We start from the raw sequence: 14789 nt of genomic DNA on the forward strand, positions 1-14789 counted from the left end.
GATTTAGATGAAATATCACTATTATAAGCTCAGAGTTGGTTATGTTTCTGTTCACAGAAAAATCTGACAATAATTTCTGTTTTCAGAGCGTATGAGAAGTGGTGTAATTTTGGAAATTCTGGCGAACAAACCCAGCGGTTGATTTGGGGTTGAGATTTTATGTAAAATAAATAAAAAATACAACCATTTAAAGTTGGCAAAAACCCCCAAAGTCTCTCCACAGTGCTTAATAAATTATTTAAATGCCTCCACCCTCTCCCCTCTTTTGCATATCGAATACTCCCTAAACAAGAATAAAATGACACTGCAGTGGCTGTAGGCATACAGGACAAAAAAGACTCCAAAATCTGCAACCCTTGAACTGAGGGTAAAATAAAGTGAACACGTGGCTCTGTAAATAGTTATTAATCTTTGTACACACTTAGTGTAATTTTTAGCCAACATTTCCGTGGTGACCTGAATGCGGCACGACGGTTGTGAAATGTGGAGAATGACGCGTTCAGAGCGGAATACTTTCACTTCCTACATTGCTGGAAGCTTCAGAGGACTGTTGCTGTAACTTAGCTGGGGTGTGTACAGCGGTGTACACTCAGTTACTAATGGCTACTGCTGACACTGACAAAAGTTAGCTTCTTTTAACACCTTGTTTTTAAAGTGCAGTGTTTTCAGCGTAATGGTGTGGACGCAACACAATGGTAGGACTCACTTGTTTATGTAGCATTATGTTTGTGTTGGAGCTCAGCAGGTGACAGTTAGCTTTTATCTGAGATAACAGAAACAAACACAGCTGATGTCGCCAAACAGCGGTTATTTCAATATTTGTAAGTGTGAGTTCAGCTGTCATCTTTCGCAGGTGTTCTGTCCACAAACTCTCCAGTGTTAAACACAGAGACAGATTTGTTTATGAGCTTTGATAGTTGGCAGGTACTCAGACTGACTGAAGGAGTGTCACGTTGAGTTGGTGTGTAATAGTGTTACAAAATAGGAAGCATATTTATATATATAATTACTTTACAACTGAATTAGTTTAAGGTATTTATAACATTAACTTTTCAAAAATGATAAACAAGTTTTGGGCAGTTGTCATTTAAACAAAGGTCTTGTTAGACACTTTTTTTTTGTTTATTTACCAGAGGTGGGGGAAAAAACGATACAGCATAGTATCACGATATTTTTGTGTGGCAATATCATATCGTTACACGTACACTAAGTATTGATTTTTTTAAGTTATATAAATGATTAATATTACAAATACAAATGAAACTTTTTCTAGCCTATTAGAATATCATAATCAGTAGCTTTTTCAGTCCACTAGATACATTTTGCTGCAATAAAAATGACTGAAGAGAGGTGAACTACCTTATTTTATTTGACTAACCTCTTGATGTTGACAAAGTTTTCCTTTGGGACATAATTTTCAGTTGAAAAAAGGTAATAAATTGAAAAATATTGCAATGTATTTTATCGTAATACTCAGCATATCACAGGTTTAAAATCGCAATACTATTGTATTGTGGCTTATGTGTTGTGTTAACATCATATCGTTGGACCCTTGGTGATTCCCGCCCTGAGTATTGATTATATTGTATTAATTTTTTTGCAAGACTGCTACTGCCAGTATTTAAAGCAGTAGGGCACTGATAAGTAGTGTTTTGTGTATGTCTTTCTAATTTCATTATCTAGCATATCAGTTTAAAGACTGTGTCTTAGAAGATGTCTTGAGTCATTGTGGCTGGTCCTGACTCTTAAAAAAGCATACAGTTTCCATGCCTTCTCATCTGTAATCCCACACAGGTTCTGCAGTAAATATGGGTCAGAGAGAAGAAGACAAGGTGTGTTGTCTTAACATCCTCACCTACCACAGAGAGCTGCTGGTGTCCAGGCTGAGGAGCATTCAGTGCATCCTGGACAACCTGTTGGCCTGCGGCTTCATATGTGAAGAGGATGTTGAGATCATACAGCGAACTGCCACCAAGACAGATCAGGCAGGGACACCAATAATATACGTTAATAATGGCCATATGTTTTGTTTCTATTGAAAATACCTATAAGGACATACTGTTTCTCTGTAAATTATCTACTGGTTGAAAATCTCAAATAAAGTAAGACGGTTGTGAAGTTGTAACCAACATGACATTCTTTCCTATCATTATTTTCTAGGTGCGCAAAATCTTGGAACTGGTCCAATGCAAAGGGGAGGAGGCCTGTGAATTCTTCATTTACATCATATATAAAGTATGTGATGCCTACATAGACCTGCAGCCATGGTTGAAAGAGATAAACTACAACCCAAGCAGTGATGTAACGCTGATAACAGTGGTTAACACAGATCCCAGTAAGTATTATAAGAACTAATGCTGCTCTTTGCTTCCCACATGATCTTTTTTATGCTTCATAGATAACATATAAAGATGTTTGTGTCACTAAAAGGCCCATCTGTCTGTCTTAGTTTTGCTCTGTTAGACTATTGTATATAACCACAAATCAATCACACCAGTTTACAAATGAGAAAAACATGGCTTAGTTTGTGGTTCTACAATAAGTCCTACCTTTATGAAGATTATCATTTTCATTGTGGAGGCCAGAGTTTTTGTGATGCTGTTGTATTGTACTGCATCTTACAGAGAGGGGTTTCTTCTATTCTGTCCATAGTTAGATCAATGAGTGAAGACACGGGTAGAAAAGTAAAAATATACTGTTGCAAGAAGAGCTCTTACATTCAAAATGCTTAGGTAGGAGACTGAGTACAGAAGCAGCTATGTTTATTCTATATATTAAGATTAATGCTGCACCCACATGCTCATCAGACAGTCCCATTTTCTGAGTTGGAAGGTCGTTGATGTTCATGAGGTTTAGGTCCTAATGTTGCAACAACATGGATGCTAGAAAACATGTCGATGGCAGTTTGATGCTTTATATTACCAAGAGATTTTATCCTGAACTTGTTGCTGCACCAGTACATCCTCTAAAACTACTAAAATATTGCTATACCTGACTTATGCTAAAATATATCTGTTACAACTAATCTATGTCACTCTACATGGACAGCAACTTACAGTTACAACCTAATACCATAATACAAATGATGTGAGCAAAAAATTGACATGTAATATGTGAATTAATAAGAAGTTTATTACCATCAGCCAAACACTTAAATTTTGTCCACCATGTTTCTGCACTTATGACGCCAGTTTGGCAACTCATGCACCAACATTTTTGCCGACGCTCCAAGCTGTTGTTCCAACTTGATGGGACATTCATGTGAATATTTCCAGTCAGGAACAATTTTTTCTAATTATTCCATCACCACCTGAATGCAGGGTGAAGTCCCCCTCCAGCTAAAATACTCTGATATGAGTCATATTTTAAAACACATAAAAAAATAAAATAAATAAATAAAAAGGGCCATTCTCCAGTGCAAACATGGCACTACTAAAGCTAGACTGGTGATTGGTGGAAGAGCAGTGTGCAGCAAGATGGCTAGCGTTAACTTTAGAGGAAACATTAGAGATTCAGTCAGACCCAGACTCAGATTAGGAATCTGTTGTACACCTTTTTCCTGTATTAGACAGTGACTGGCTTCTGTTTTAGTGACATACCTAATCTATCTTGCCTGGCATACGTTTGAATCTCAGATTTCAGGTGAGTGCATAGACATGGACCCCTTTAGAAATGTAAAATGAAGTTACTATAGTAATGTTCAGACATTTTGGGGGACATAAACAGAAGAAAAAGACATTTTTAAGTAGAGGGGGACTCATAAACGATTACTGATAGACTAATGTTTACTTAGAATTTTAAAGGAATACTTCAACCAAAGACAACCACTCTGTAAATAAATTAGCCTTGTTACCTTGAATTCCTGAAGAAAACTTTCTTTTTCTCCCATGCCTCCATGGAAAACGGCAAACATATTGATTTAGTGATTGATTGGAGACCACGTTTAACAACCGAAAAACTATATTAAAAAAAAAAAACATGTTTAAAAACTTATCCAGTCATACACTCAGTACTTCCCAAACACATGCATTTTTGCAAAAAACCCTTAGTATCGGAGTCTGCCTTTGAAGAGAATACGCTATAGGTAAGTTTCACTTTCAGTTCAGTTTCAATGGTTAGGTTTCACCGAAATGCATGTGTTTGGGGAGTACTGAGCATATGACTGGATACATGAGACTTGGGTTGTACTGCTCGAGTTCTGTGAAAGCTTGTAAATGAATTCTTTGTTATTTGTTGTTCTATTAATCCGAACAGTTATGAGTCACAACAAATTTGTGCCCAGGCGGTTTCACTGGGTAAGGTGAGAAAGTTGTGTTTTCTGGAAATGCTTGTGTGACTTCTGAGAACTCCAAGGGACATCTTGCTGAGCTGTCACACAGCACGGTGAAAGTTAACATTAACGTATCCGAACAATTATGAGTGAAACACTTAGCCTATCGTGATTTAAACATTAAATGAGAAGCATTATTAGAAAAAAATTGAATATTTCCAAAGCCCACCAAAAACTGGAATGTATGTAAGGTACTCCCATGTCAGTGCGAGTGTGTAACAATACACAGGTTCTCTGCCCACATGGAAATTTGGCACAATGTAGCCTTCCTTGGCTGTTGTAATCCATACAGGGAAGCGAAATGACTGTGATACTAAGGGGTTCAAAGAATTAAGTGACTGTTAAAGGACAACTTTGATATTTTTCAACCTGGGCTCTATTTCCCCATGTGTATGTGTGCGTATGATTCATGGGTACAACTCGTTCTAAAATTGGTTCAGTATTGAGGGAGGCGGATGCAACCGGGAGCTGCAAAACGAGCTAACAGGGGCAAATACGTCCCGTATAAGTTTGCGCATTAAAAGTGCTTTTTTTCGCCACTGACCAGTTCAGATCACCAGTGTTATCCCTGTAAATAACATACTAAGCATTTCGAACATTGTTTATATAACATTACCTCCACTGTGTCTGTAGCTCTCTCTACTCGTGGGGCAGCTGTTTTCTTGAGGAAGAGGTGTTTCGGGATTGGATGTCTTCTCTTCTTCGGCTGGCAGTAGTCATCTTGGGAGAAGTGAGCACTGCAGACCCAATGGTCTGCAAGGTGCAGTGTCAGGACAGGAGTGTTAGCAACCTTTTGTAGCACAACTAGCCACAACTTCAGCATTTTGCCGTTCGACAAAGGCAGTCTGTGAAAGCTGTACGGGCTGTTGCGCAACATCCTGTTCTTGCGTTCGGGAAAAAGGCCCGTTTATTTGAGCACTCCAAAAACTCCGGTAACACTCCAGGGGGTAGCATGTAAAAGACTCCGTCCTCTGACTCTGACTCTTCTAGCGTAACACACACACTTCATATACACATACTTACTTACAGTACCCAGCGGGGCCGCCCTCCCCCTCTCTGCTCCAACACTGACTGACAGCTGACTCCACCCATAGCACTCATAACACTGGCGATATGAACCGGTCAGTGGCGAAAAAAAGCACTTTTAATGTGCAAACTTATACGGGATGTATTTCCCCCTGTTACCGTTTGAGCTTGTTTCGCAGCTGCCGGCTGCATCCGCCTCCCTCAATACTGAACCAATTTTAGAACGAGTTGTACCTATGAATCATATGCACATATACACATGGGGAAATAGGGCCCAGGTTGAAAAATACCGAAGTTGTTCTTTAACTTTGTCGTCTTGAGGGAAGTTTTGTTTGTAGCAAAGATTAAAAAATAAAGATGAAACACAAAAGTCCCTAACATATTCATTTTTGGATTGGATAAAATTTTCAGGTCCTAAATAGAAATTACTGGATCACTGGACCTTATAACACCATTTGCAGCTTCTGTGTTCCACTAATTCATTGTCTGTCCCCCTGCTTAAGTCAGCAGGTATTGTGAGAAGTTGAAGCATGAGATGAGCCGGGATACCTGCTTCATCATGTCATACGGCCAGCGAGAGGAGACCAGGCTAGAGGACCTTTACACTGACACACTGATGGAACTGTTGAACGACTGCAATGAAAGTTTGGGCTTCTTAGAGAGTCTGGACCAGCTCCTGGGAGACCATGCAGTCTTCAATCCCCAAGGTGAAATCATCTATGTTATGGGGGATGCCGGTGTGGGAAAATCAATCCTCCTGCAGAAGCTTCAGAACCTCTGGTCCAAAAAGGAGCTGCAGACGGATGCCGTCTTCTTCTTTAAGTTCCGCTGTAGGATGTTCAGCATCCTCAAAGAAACAGAGCAAATCTCCCTTAGAGACCTTCTGTTCAAATACAACTGCTACCCAGATCTTGATCCAGATAATGAGGTGTTTGATTACATCCTGCGCTTCCCTGAGAAGGTTCTTTTTACATTTGATGGCTACGATGAGCTTCAGATGAATGATCTGATGAATGTTCCTGAAGTGGTGTCACCAGATGTGAAGACACACCCCTTCCAGCTGCTCATCAGTTTGCTCAGTGGGAAGCTACTCAAGGGCTCCCAGAAGGTGCTGACGGCCCGGACAGGGACTGAGATCCAGAGTAGGGTGATCAGAAAGAAGGTGGTTCTGCGGGGATTCTCCTCAGCTCATCTCAAGACCTACATTAATCTGCACTTTAAGGAGCAGGAGCACAGAGAGCTGGTTTCAGTTCAGCTGGATGCTAGCCCCCACCTGTGTGGTCTCTGCTCCACCCCGCTGTTCTGCTGGATTGTATTTAAGAGCTTTAGGCACCTGCACACCATGCATGATAGTTTCCATCTGCCTGAAACGTGCATCACACTGACAGACATCTTCCTGCTGCTGTCGGAGGTGTTCCTCACCCGCTCAGCCTCACCTGCGCCGTCTCTGCTGAAGAAAAGCACCCGATGTGCCTCTGAGACATTCAAAGCAGGGCTCAGGCCTCTTGCAGCATTTGCCAAACTAGCACTTCAGGGTATGGAGAGCGGTAGCTTCATTTGCACCCAAGAGGAGATCACTGCATGTGGCCTGACAGAGGAGGACCTGACGCTGGGCTTTCTAAGACCTGTCAGTGAGTATGATGCCAATGGAAGCCCTGCTACATTTGAAGTCCTCCATATCACCCTCCAGTCTTTCCTGGCAGCATTTGCTCTAGTGTTGGATGAGCAGGCTACTGCAAGCTCCATTCTCAAGTTCTTCACAGAGTGCAGCAGGAAAAGAGAAGTCTCCTGTCTGCCGTTTAATGTCTGTGTCCGTGGCTCCTCAAAGCCCAGTGAGAAGAAGCCATTCACATCCAATGAGCACCTTCAGTTCACTAATCTGTTTCTGTGTGGACTGCTGTCCAAGGCTAACACTGGCCTGATTCAACATCTGGTATCTCCTGTGTTACTAAAGAAAAAACAGACCCTGCTAAAATCCTACCTGTCCACCAGTGTGAAGTCCCACCTCCACGGCTTACCCCACTACAACGGTGAAGACGGCAAGAAAGTTCATGTTTTGCCCAACTTCTTGTGGATGCTGAGGTGCATTTTTGAGACAGGGAGCAAAGACATCGCTCAGATGACAGCAAAAGGCATCACAGCGAACCTCATCAAGCTGGGTTACTGCGACATGTACTCAGGTGACTGCACCGCCCTGAACTTTGTACTGCAGCACCGTCAGAAGCTCCTGGGCGTTGACATGGACAACAACAACATCAGTGACTATGGGGTGAAGCAGCTGAAGCCCTCCTTTTCTAAGATGACAGTAGTGAGGTAAGAAAAAAATGTATAAAAATATGTTTTACCTACCTCCTGCTCTCCACTGAGGGATGTTCACACGGATGTTATAACTGATGTAACCAAACACTAACCAAACTACTTGTCTTCAGATTGAGTGTCAATCGCCTGTCTGACAGCAGCATCGAGGTTCTTGCAGAGGAACTGTGTAAGCACAAAATTGTGGAGATCTTGGGGTGAGTAAGTATGTCAGTATGTTATTATGTATGACATCAATGAATGTTAACACTGATGCATCAATGCATAAGCAGAATGTACTGTTTTAGCTGCTCAAGTGAAGCTAGTTCTAATTAATTTACAGTTAGCTAGTTTAGGCCACTGATTTCCAACACAGGGGACAGGTCCCCCTCTACTTACTTCTGTGTCATGGACAAGAAACAATTAATTGCACAGAATACAAAGCCCACAGAAAACAGCATTTGCAGTCTTGTGTCGGATTGATCCTGGCTTCATATGAGTAAGCCTAGAGAAAAAGTTCATTAGCTGCTAGGCCAATTTATGCAATGAGAAATAATGCTAGAAACATTAGCATGCTGTATTTGTAGGAAGAACATGCGGTCAAAGACAATTGTTTTGTTGGTGAACCTTAAGAGTTATAGTAGAGCAGAATTTTGTAACGTTACCATTGTTTAATGATAGTGTTGTTCCAACAGCTGGGGAAAAGTTTGTAAGCAGCTTGATAATTAACGCAATGTAAAATATCATAGGCTTACGCTAGTAACATTAGCATGCTGTGTATTTGGAGAAAACGCGTTTAGCAAAAAGGACAAGTGTCTTGTTTGTGAACCTTGTGAGTAGTAACAAAGCTGAATTTTGTACTTTTGTTTCATGTTGTCGCTGCCAGGCCAGGTTTTATGTGTTTTAAGCACAAAGTTAGTTAAATCCATTGATGTATAAAGAGAACTGGATACAGCGTTGGGGTGAGGCTTCGTTCATTCCTCTGGAAGTTAGAACCTAGTATGCTAATGATGGCATTCTGCTGAGGATTCCAAACATGTTTTGACTTGCTCTGCTGCTCGATGCACCTGTAATTTATTTATTTGTTTGTGTTCCTGGTTCATGGTTTTTAATGGAAGATAATGAGAAGTGGAGCAAATATTTGCAGATGTGTTTACCCCGAGCCTTTAGCAGCAGCAGAGACTTGTGGTGCAGGGAAATTAGTAATTTTACATTCAGAAGTTCATTCAGGCCCTTGCAGTCGTTGGGATCAACACAGTGTAGGCTACATGTTAAAGTGTCTGCTTTGAATGCTGCTTGTGTTGTGGAGCACTTTAAGTGGTTGCTAGAAAAGTGCTACATGAATGAGTCAATTTACACTTTGTACTATATTTCTAAATACAGTTTGTTCAAAGCAAAAATTTTGGTCCCCTGAGGTACATCATCTTTAACCATAATTTATATTTTTGTCTTCAGGCTTTACAACAACGAAATCACAGATGCCGGAGCCAAGCTAGTTGCTCGGATAATTGAGGAATGCCCAAAGCTGCGAACTGTCAAGTATGTTTCCAACTTACACTGATATAAAATGAGAATATTATATTAATTATAATTTTTGTAAAATTAAAGGGGAATTCTAGTTTTTTCCAACCTGGGCCCTATTTTTCCCATGTTTTTGTATGCAAGTGACTTATGGGAACAATTTTTGAAATTGGTCCAGTATTGAGAGAGAGAGAGGGCGCTGCAGTGGCCAAACAGGCTACAATGTAACCACTCGGGGCAGGTCAATTTATGTCCACTTAGAGTTCCTGTTTTTGCCATAGACAGTCTCAGATTATTATTATAAGTGTCTTAAGACATTATGGAAAATACCCTACAGTCAATTGAAATGTTTTTCTTTACATTTCACTGGTCTGTTTTTTATTGTGTCCAAGTCTCGCTAAAGGAGAAGTGTCATTTTTGAATCTCACAAGAGATTCGCTGGAAGAAAACGGTGGAACAGTTGGAGAGAGGAGTGTCGGGAAGAGTTTGTTGTTTTGGAGTACAAAAAACGTAGTTTGGTGTAATCTAAAGAATGTGTCATGGCTGAATGTTTGGCTGATTTCAGAACAAGACTTCTCCTTTAGCGAGAACTGTAAACAAAACAGGCCGCAGTGGGTCCTTTCCATAATGCTGTAAGACACCCACAATAACATCTGAGCCTGTCAGTGGCAAAAACAAGCACTCTTAGTCAACATTAATTGCTGGCCGCAGTGTTCTCTCTCAATACTGGTCCAGTTTCAAAAATTGTTGATCTCATCAGTCACTTAGACACAAAAACATGGAAAAATAAGGTCCAGGTTGAAAAATACCAAAATGTCTTTTAAATATGTTGTTGTTTAATGTCTCTCTGTCTTTAGGATTGGTAAAAACAAGATCACTAGTGTTGGTGGGAGGTATTTGGCCAGCGCCATTCAGAAGAGCACTTCCATATTTGATGTTGGGTAAGACTTCACTGCTGTAAAACATCTTTGCTGTTTTAGACCACTTAATGCAGGATATTCTGATCTCGCTGTGCTCACGAAAACAGTTAGATCAATGGAGAGGTGCCTAGAGAGGACTGATGGAGGAATTTTTCAACTGGTGACAAAAAACATTTTATCAGTATCTCTCAAATGAGACAAAACATGTAACATGTTATCTTGAAAAATAAAATCATGAATTAAATGCAACAATAGAACCCACATTTCACAAACTCTTAGAATTTGCGCATGAAGTCAAAAGTCGCACAGTTCTTGAAATTGAAAAGATGCCGAATTAATTTTCTCTAGGAGGATACTGCTGGCTTAAGTAAGGCAGCTCAGATGACGGTTTTAAGATTTTTGCTTGCAGAATGTGGGGGAACAGCATCGGCGATGAGGGAGCAGAGGCCTTTGCAGAAGCTCTGAAACAGCATCCACGGCTCACCAACCTCAGGTGAGAAGGAGCTACCTACAAAGATGATTAAAAACCTACTGATTCAAACTGGCTGATTAAATTCAGAGTCATTTCTGTGTTTGTGTATTCTAGTCTCTCAGCCAATGGCATCACATCTAAAGGTGGGAAGTGCCTGGCAGAAGCACTGAAAGAGAACAGCGTCCTCAGGATATTCTGGTAGGCAGCTCGCTCAGTTTGAGCCAAGTGATTTTCACAGTTCTAACAGAACGACTCTCTGAACAGAAGTCTGTGTGTGCTGTTGTAGGTTGGTGCAGAATGAGCTGACTGATGACGCAGCTCCTCACTTGGCTGAGTTGGTCCAAGCGAACACGGGTTTACTCCACCTCTGGTGAAGAAAACACACGTGCATGAACACACACATCATCTCACCATGGACGAGACCCGTTCAATACCCTGGCCAGACATTGATTTTTAGAAACTCACTTGCTTTGTGTATTTGTCTGCAGGTTAATCAGCAACCAGTTCACTGTGGATGGGATCAAACACCTCGCTGAGGCCCTAACTCACAACACAGCACTCAAAGAGATATGGTGAGGATCAAGTATAATCTCGGTGACTTTCAGGCCTTTTCTTTTTCTCTAACAGACTCCAAATAGTGAGGACCAGCTGTTTTTAAAGGAGTTGCTGTTTTGTAGCCTTCCATCTGTGGTAACAGTGCTGCACACCACATATGACAATAACAGGATAATGCTAAATACTTTGAGCTAGCATAATAATTGTACAAGACAAGCAGAGAAGAGCCATAAAGTCAGTAAACTGACACAACACTAGCCACCACAAGCTATGGTCGCACCACACTAACTAAGACCAAAGCTGAAAAATGATTTTTTTGCTTTTGATTTTCTTGCATATATTTAACTTTAGATTTGCAGGGGTAAGGTTGTGTAATTTCTCCTTTAAATAATTACATTGGTCTCATTGAGCTTAATGTTACAGTGATGTATTATTGATTCAAGGCTGCAAGTAAAACTTTAAAATGCCATGTGAAATTGCAATTTTGAATTCCTATTTGTGTTGTTGTTTTTTGCCTCCAAATTCCAGAAATGTGATTTTTTTTTAAAATCTTGTGTGCACACATTATTTATCTAGTAGGAACCAGTTAATCATCTTGCTCACATGGGTTGTTACCTTGTGCACAAAAGATAATAGGCTAACTTGTGCACACTAGATAATAACTTGTTACCACAAAAATATTTACTGGAGCACCCAAGATAAGAATTGTTCCCACAAGATAATTAAATCATGTGCACAAAATTGTTCCCATGACATAATTAAATTGTGCACACAAAATAATGATTTGTTCCCACAAGGTTATAAACAAATGGGATATTATTATTTAAGGTAGAATAGCTGGTAGGGTTTATTGAGTGGCTATAATCAGTGTTATTAGTTGTACATAATGACAATGTGGAAGCATTATGAAAAGTTGCTTGTAGTGATGAAGCAGTGAGTTTCAGCTCATAGTTTATCTCTGCCTTAACTTCAGTGTTCTGTTTCACTCACAGCTTGTAGTGTTGTCTTTAGCTCCACATGGCAGCAGCAAAACATCTGTAATAAGTCACTGTGCACTACCTGCTCAGCTGCATAAAGCTGACAGACACAGTTGGTGACCAGCTTTGTTAACATGGTTGAGCATTTAGCAACTAAAAAGAGACTTTTCACAGGAGTTGGTAGAGACCAAAAACAGAGCTAAAAGAGAGTGAATATTGGCCTCACATTCATCAGGTGGACGCAGGGACCACTCCACATGAATAACCTTGTTGCTCTGTAACTGCTGGATGTGGAAATAAGCAACTGTTTGCTTTTTTAATTCAACCAGTCTATGGAAAAACCTGAATTCAAGTGAATGTGTCCTTAAGGACAATTAGGTTTGGAGTTGCTGAACATAAATATAAACATAAATAGGCTACTTATATTTAATTCAGTTATGGTGTTGCATTGGGAAGCTCATGTGTCTTACATTTTACTGTGTTTTTTAATCAGACATGAGTGACTCACTGTAGCTGTAGAGGTAATCAGGGTGACAAACCCTTCACAGCATCAGAGCCATTTCCATGGGTATTCCCTTTGGTGCATGACTGTGTTTTGAACTTGAATGAATGTCTGATGGTGTGTGATCGTGTTTCTGCAGCGTGAAAGGAAACCAGCTCTCTGAGGAGGAAGAGAATCAGTTTGTGGAAGAGAAAAGGCTGCGGTTCCACTGACTGGGCACTCACGTGAGACGTGCATGCACTGAGTAATGCCGGCGTGGCAGAAAACATGTACTGTAGTGTGTGTTCACTGTATGAATGCAGAGTGTTAGCAAACTGATTTGGTACAGTATGATTGAGTATGTATGATTTCAGCTGAGTGTAACTGTGTGGCTGTGGGCGCAAAGTCTGATGTTAGATACTGTATATTCATCATATCATTCATTGTTGATGAAACCATTTTTGCACTGAGAAAACTTTTTCATGTTGGGGATGTTTTGCTGTAATTTTGACCAAATATCTGATGTGACAACTGTTACGGAAAAAAGGAAGTGGAAGCACTGATAATGAAGAGGGAAACAAACCAAGGACTTCCTTCTTCATGAACCTTTGTAGAAACATATGGCGTATATTTTGATTTGTATACATACGAACAATAACTTTATTGTTTCACACGTCGCTGATGGAATGTAGTGAGGTGTACTTCAGTGTAAATGATGTTTACTGTTTGTTTGATACTTTGTGGCAACTGGATCCAGAAAAGAATGTATTTTATTGAGTGACATCAGTGTATGAATAACTCCTGATGGACAATGCTGGTGGTGAAAAGGCTGATGGCCTCTGGTGACGGATGACAGGACATAGAGCTAGAGCTTCCCTATCGTTGCTTTCTTAATTCTCTCTGATGTGTTTGCCTCTATGGATCTATGTCACAGCTGACATTTGAACTCGTTGTACAGGAACAGCGCAGGTGGAACTTATAAAATGAAATATGGCTCTGTTCCAGTAATCTAATGTATGACAGTTTGCCAGTATGAACTGTAGCAGCACCCTGAAACATCCACATACCTAAATGGAAGGCAGCCAGTATTCAGGTTGCAAATTACACCTGCACTATCTCTGCTATATTTCAAAACGTCTGATGTAAAAAAAACAAAAAACAGGCCTGTTATTCTGCTTCAGTACAATATATAAGGCAACTCCTTCCTGGTTAATGTCATCCACACCTACCCTTCCTCTCACACAGGACCACTAATCATCATCCACTGTTTAAGGGGTACATAGAGTGCTTGTCACTTCCTTTACGTGCCCATGTGACCAGTTGGGTTCTTCACACTAAAAGTGCCTGCCAGTGATCCGCAGCAGCAGTTTCAGCTGTCTGTTTTTTCCACGAGCTGAGAGTGAATCTGGCAAGAAAACACACATATAAAGGATCTGATTCCAATAAATTATAGAATATGCATCTGTTGGTTACTTTTCCACATACATATATGTCACTTGTGTATGAACAGGGAGCAGTGGCATGAGCACACTCACACAAGCAGAGAGAGAGAGCTCTATGTGTGATTAGAACAGAGCAGAGGAGCAGAATAGCTCGTTTACCAACACACAGAAATGTTCCTGGTGTAAATGGCAGGTTGAAAGCTCGTATGACAATTGACATATCAGTGTGCTTCTTCGTCCAGTGTGACCTGGCATCAAAACGGAAGTAGCAGAGGCTGGCATATACTGATTCATAGTCCCTAGTATGGGTCAATGGGTCAAGTGCTTCTTTGATTCAACAAGCTGGTGAGGGTAATGGAGCACCACCACAGTCATTATCATTCATCTCAGTTTTTCTTGACTTAAATAAAGTGAGCATGTGTACAAAAGGTAAAATGCTTCACTGAACTTTGACTAAGCTGTGTTTGAAGGATTTGCAATAAATAAAAATAAAAATGCAATAAATACAAGAGAATGGTTGGTATCCAAATGATCCACTCTTAATAGCTTTTTGTAGGTAGTTTTACAGAAAATAAATATTTTAACATGTTTTATGTTTGTTGTGATTTTCTGTCTTTGTCGGTGACATATTAAACAGCAAACTGTCTCTGTTACATTACATTAGGTAGATTGATCCTAAAGGAGCTCATATAAGGCTTATCTTCAGACTGCATCCTCAGTTACTCTGTTAGTCCCTCCTGAACCTGAGCCAATACATCACTGTGTTTCTT

At 40.4% G+C, this 14789-nt stretch overlaps 1 protein-coding gene across 2 annotated transcripts; it reads left to right on the forward strand.

Annotated features, from left to right (window-relative positions):
* Positions 1 to 328: 328 nt before the first annotated feature.
* On the forward strand, positions 329 to 14590 carry nod1 (nucleotide-binding oligomerization domain containing 1). 2 transcript variants are annotated; one of them, XM_049584266.1, is made up of 12 exons: positions 329 to 695; positions 1795 to 1985; positions 2161 to 2335; positions 5860 to 7669; positions 7786 to 7869; positions 9107 to 9190; positions 10030 to 10113; positions 10502 to 10585; positions 10679 to 10762; positions 10851 to 10934; positions 11053 to 11136; positions 12738 to 14590. In XM_049584266.1, exons 1-12 carry the CDS (start codon positions 674 to 676, stop codon positions 12808 to 12810), a joined length of 2859 nt encoding a protein of 952 aa, XP_049440223.1. In that variant the 5' UTR covers positions 329 to 673; the 3' UTR covers positions 12811 to 14590. The 2 variants fall into 2 exon arrangements, with proteins under 2 accessions (XP_049440223.1, XP_049440224.1); XM_049584267.1 differs by lacking the exons at positions 329 to 695; positions 1795 to 1985 and having other exon boundaries at positions 2195 to 2335; positions 5864 to 7669.
* Positions 14591 to 14789: the final 199 nt, after the last annotated feature.

This window comes from Epinephelus fuscoguttatus, linkage group LG8 (genome assembly GCF_011397635.1).
Source record: "Epinephelus fuscoguttatus linkage group LG8, E.fuscoguttatus.final_Chr_v1".
NCBI classification, from domain to species: Eukaryota; Metazoa; Chordata; class Actinopteri; order Perciformes; family Serranidae; genus Epinephelus; species Epinephelus fuscoguttatus.